Source organism: Myotis brandtii, unplaced genomic scaffold, assembly GCF_000412655.1.
Source record: "Myotis brandtii unplaced genomic scaffold, ASM41265v1 scaffold668, whole genome shotgun sequence".
NCBI lineage: Eukaryota > Metazoa > Chordata > Mammalia > Chiroptera > Vespertilionidae > Myotis > Myotis brandtii.
Genome location: NW_005370597.1, coordinates 3220755 through 3225883, shown reverse-complemented (window position 1 = coordinate 3225883; position 5129 = coordinate 3220755). Strand labels below are relative to the sequence as shown.

Here is a 5129-nt window from a genome sequence, read left to right as displayed (position 1 = left end):
CGTGGCGCCCACGCGGAACTCGAACGCCTGCAGCGCCTCGAAGTCCAGCGCCCTCAGGGCGAACAGGTGGCCGTTGTCCGCGTTGATGGACACCAGCGAGGCCAGGGGCAGCTGCGGGTCGTGGGGCGGCAGCAGCGAGTAGGTGAGCTGGGCGTTGGCGCCCGCGTCTCTGTCTGTGGCGCTGACGCTGCCGATGTGCAGGGCGGGGCTGTTGTTCTCGCGGAGGAACAGGGTGTAGGAGGTTTGGGTGAAGGCGGGGGCGTTGTCGTTGACGTCGGAGACCAGCAGGGTGATGTTGTGCTGGGTTTTCAGCCTGGGGGTCCCCAAGTCGGAAACTGTAATAGTGACATTATACTGGGCTCTGGTCTCCCTGTCCAGGGCCCCATTCGTTACCAGGGTGTAGAAATTCTCTTCAGTTGGTTTCAGAAGGAAGGGGAGATCATCCTGGATAGAGCAAGTCATCCTTCCGTTGTCCCCCGAGTCTCGGTCTCGAATCTGAAACAGGGCCACTTCTGTCTCGGGGGAATTTTCGGGAATGGGGCTGGTAAGTGATGAAATAGTTAGTTCTGGGGAGTTATCGTTAACATCCACCACCTCAATGGAGACTGAACATTTTCCTGAAAGTCCCCCGCCATCAGAGGCATCTATATCCAGCTCATATGAGGATATTGTCTCAAAATCTAGTTTTTTAATTAGCCGAACTTCTCCTGAAAGGCTGTTTACTTCAAAAGTTTTGCTTATCTCCTGAGAACTATAAGAAAGAGCGTATGATATCTCTCCGTTTGTCCCAGTGTCTAAATCTCTAGCAGAAACCTTGACAACTAGGGAACCTACAGGGCTGTTCTCAGGGACCTGCACGTGGTACAGTCTCTGTGCAAACTCAGGGGCGTTGTCATTGACATCCAAGACCAAGATGTGCACCTGGGCGGTGCCAGACAGGGGTGGAGAGCCGCCATCCAGGGCTGTGAGGGTTAATCTGAGCTGGGCCTGCTCCTCACGATCCAGCTCCTTGTCCAGCACCAGCTCGGGGTATTTCCTGCCATCTCCTAGGTCGCGGGTGGAAACATGGAAATGGGAGCTGGGACTGATGCTGTAGTTTTGGATGTTGTTGTTGCCCACGTCCAAATCCTGGGCTTTTTTCAGAGGAAACACGGTCCCAGGAGGGCTAGTCTCTGGGATTCTCAGCGTCATTTCTCTTTCAGAAAACTCAGGAGAATGATCATTTATGTCTCTCACCAGTAGCTCAGCTCGAAATACTCCCAATGGTTTTTTCAGTAACACTTGGAAATGCATCACACATGGGTCAGTGGAGCCACACATCTCCTCCCGGTCCAGTTTCTCATTTAATATCAAGTCCCCGGTCTGCAGATCAAGCTGCAATCGGGGTTCCTTATCTTCAGTGACCACCCGGGCTCCCCGCGCAGCTAGCTCTCCGGCTCCCAGCCCCAGGTCCTTGGCCAAGTTGGCCACAAAGGAGCCGCTCTCTGTTTCCTCCATCACGGAATAGCGACGGGATTCCCATCCTGCCACAGCCACTCCCACCAAAAGAAAGAGAACCAGGACTTGCCTTTGTTTAGGAAAGCGCTCCTCTCCGACCTCCATCTTTATTTCACAAACACCTTTCCAGGAACCGGGCCCAGCTCTACCTTAGGGAGCAATGGGACTGCGATAGGGATGGATCTCTCAGTTGGTAATCTGTCCTGAAATGTTGCTGAGTAGCATTCTCTGGACACTCTCTGGTCCTCAGCTCCGTTACAGGCTTTTCTCCTCCTCTAGCGATCTGAGGTTGAATTAGTTGAATTTCCTGGGCTCTTTTTTTTTTCTTTTTCTTTTTCTTCGCCTTAGCCTGCAGCGCCACCATGCGTTGTCTTCGAAAAAATTTGCTACAATTGCATTCTCTATTTGTATGTACCTATAGTAATCTAGTAATCCCAATCATTTATCTATCTAGTAATACCAGTTATCTATTGGGAGTTTTGGAAATGTTTTTTGGGATATGATGTAATCAGAAAACCATGCAATTAAAATTATTTATTCATTCAAAGATCTATTATTGATATAATGTACTAGGTTCTGAGCTACATTAGTAAACAACCCAGACATGGTTTTTATCTTCCAGAACCTGTAGTTTTGGGGGGATGTTCTGGAGAACTGAGAGGTGAAAGAAGACTTATTAGTGATCAGTCATCTTGTAAAAATAAGAGTCAAGCTATATGATTCCTTAAAATTCTCTCAGCAAAAATGAATGAATTCCTCTAGATTTTCTTTCAGATTCTAGACAGCCTATATGCCAGAATTGTGGTTATTATTGGTTAATCACATCACAGAAAAAAGCTACTAGTTCATTGCAGTTTACATATTCTTTCTACTTGAAGTCAGAGAGTTATGATATTTTAACCTTTTAAACTACAGGAAAATGCATATGAGAACACTTCTTTAGCTCTGAGCATGCTTCATTGATCACCATCTGATAGAGCATGCTTACTTATTTCTTTTCTGTGTCATCCTAGAGTTCCAAAACTTTTTATTTTGATATTCTTCAACAGCTAGTCCCAGGCACATGGCAGATGCTCAATAAATATTTGTTGAATATGTCAATGAAGAAATCACAATGTAAAAATTTTGACAGATGGATTCTCCTCCTAATGCAAAAGCCCATATTTTTTTTGCTGTAATCTTAATTCATTATATGAGAAACCATGCTCCCAAGTAGCTATGCTCTTTTGAATAGTAATTTAATATAACTCAGAATGATCTAAAATGTTTTTCATTAAATAGCAAAATACCCTTGCTCACCCCTAAACAAAAGGATACATTATAAAAAAGAAAGAACAAAACAACCAGGCTATAATGATTCTACAAATAGGGTATACATTTCTTTAAAACGTATTTTACATTGTCAGTGTTAATTCACACTAATGCTATTATGACACTAATGCTATTAAATATTTCTTATATAGAATTTTCTAAGAATTTCTATATAAAGTGTACAATTTGGAAATATCCATCAATTCTCAAAAATATGCAGTCTAACAAAAGTTTGCGCGTGTCCCTTACAAATTACTAATATTCCACCATCTTTTGACCCAACTATTGTTAAATTTATATAATTACAATGTTTTTAAATCCTCACCTGAGAATATTTTTTCCATTGATTTTTTTTAGGATAATGGAAGGGGGGAAGAGAAGAGAGAGAGAGAAACATCAATGTGAAAGAGACTCCTGGATTGGTTGCCTCCCACCTGCAACCCAGGTACCTGCCCTTGACCAGGTATCCAACCCTGATATCCTTTGGTTCAAAGGCCCATGCTCTACCACTGGTTGATTTTAGAGAGAAGCATCATTTTGTTGTTCCACTCATTTATGCATTCATTGGTTGATTCTTGTATGTGCCCTGAGTGGGGTTGAACCCACAACTTTGGTGTATCAGGATGACTCTCTAACCAACTGAGCAACCCAGCCAGGGAGACAACCACAACTTATGTTCCAGATTAATAGTAAGTTTTAATCCATATAAGAATATGTAAACATGCTTTTGACAAGTGAAAAAAACCACCTAGCTATCTTAATTAGAGAGAAATTTATTAAAAGACCATTTATTTCCAAAAACCCAAAGGAGAAAGCAAACTTGGGAGAAAATGGAAAATATACAATTAGGTTGTTCTTTGGGCATCTCCTTCCTTCTTGTCTCTAAGTGGATTGATTTTCTGTGCTTTCCATGTATTTAGCTAGCATAATATCATTTTCTTATTAAGTTCCTAACAAAGAGACTATTTTATATCTGGTTTCCAAAGCAATTTTTTAAACAGAGAGAGAATCAGATTGGCACAGCTTGGATAAGCAATGTCTTGTCTGACTGTCTGAAATCACAAAAAGAGAGGGGTCATTAAAATAAACATGGCTGCAACAGTAGACATCTACTGAAGAGAGAAGTTTCCAGAAAGAGATGTGGTAGGATCTATTATTTAAATATTTGGAAATAATCTAATACTCTTTCACTATGGTGACAGAAGATGATTTGACTTTGGGTGGTGGGCACACAATGCAATATACAGCTCATGCATCATAGAAATGTACATTTGAAACCTATATAATCTTATTAACCAATGTCATCCCAATAAATTTAATTTAAAAATAATACTCATATATATCATATACTGAAGGTTGATATAAAGAGGTGAAAATCCAGTATGGGAGAAATCATTGTTTTTCTATTTAATACTACTGTGAAAAAAAAACATGCAATTTTTGCAGACACTTCTCCATTCAAAAATTTTAGATGGGTAGACATAATATATTAAGCTGAAGATACCTTAATAACTCATTAGATTTGTATCATGCCTGTCTCCTAAGAAACCACAACATCAAAGTTTTTAAAAATGTTTCTGGACAACATTCAAACAGAAAATGGTCCTGGGGTTATCTTCAAATCAATTGTGGTTGATGAAGAGTTGATAAATTGAACAAATATTCATACTTTTTAGTATGAAGTACATTTGCAAGTTCTTTGTCTTAGTCAAATAGAAATGATAAAAAGAGAGTAAACAAGCCATAGCCGGGTTGGCTCTGTGAACAGAGCCTCCTCCTGCAAATTAAAGGTTTCAATTCCATGCCCTGCCTGAACAATGTTTTTCTTTCACATCAATGTTTCTGTCTCTGTCTCTCGCCCTCCTTTCCACACGCTCTCTCTCTAAAAACAAAAAATCAATGGGAAAAAAATCCTTGGGTGAGAATTAACACACACACACACACAGAGAGAAAGAGACCATGAGTATATACTTAAAGTTTCTAATCTCCTTAACTAGGAAATAAAATCAAAGAAAATCTGTATGTATTAAAATTGGTAAGGGAGACATAATATATTTTAAAAGAGCTAATCTTCACCTGGAATGCTCTGAAAATTTAACAAATTCCTAATTGAATCCAAAACCATTTACAAAATTAGAGTTTTCCTCCACACCATTCACAGACCCCGGATGGTTGGAGGCAACAGATTTTAGGAACTTAAACTCTCTGGTGGTTCCTGAGCCTCCATTCAGACACACCTCATACTGGTAGCCCTGGGACAGGGTTCCTGTGCCGCTGATGTCCACCAGGTGGCCCGGAAAGTGGCCCTCGGGCACCGAACA

General features: G+C 41.1%; 2 protein-coding genes across 2 annotated transcripts in view; both read right to left on the bottom strand.

Moving 5' to 3' along the window:
* LOC102246290 (protocadherin beta-15) overlaps window positions 1-3155 on the bottom strand; it is a 3955-nt gene extending 800 nt beyond the window's left edge. The window contains exon 1 of the mRNA XM_005881141.2: window positions 7-3155. Within this exon, the coding sequence (XP_005881203.1) occupies window positions 7-1602 (1596 nt within the window). The 5' untranslated portion in view covers window positions 1603-3155. The remainder of the gene's footprint in view (window positions 1-6) is intronic.
* A 1540-nt stretch (window positions 3156-4695) lies between these two features.
* LOC102245973 (protocadherin beta-13) overlaps window positions 4696-5129 on the bottom strand; it is a 4928-nt gene continuing 4494 nt past the window's right edge. Inside the window, exon 2 of the mRNA XM_005881140.2 lies at window positions 4696-5114. Coding sequence (XP_005881202.1) covers window positions 4914-5114 — 201 coding nt within the window. The 3' untranslated portion in view covers window positions 4696-4913. The remainder of the gene's footprint in view (window positions 5115-5129) is intronic.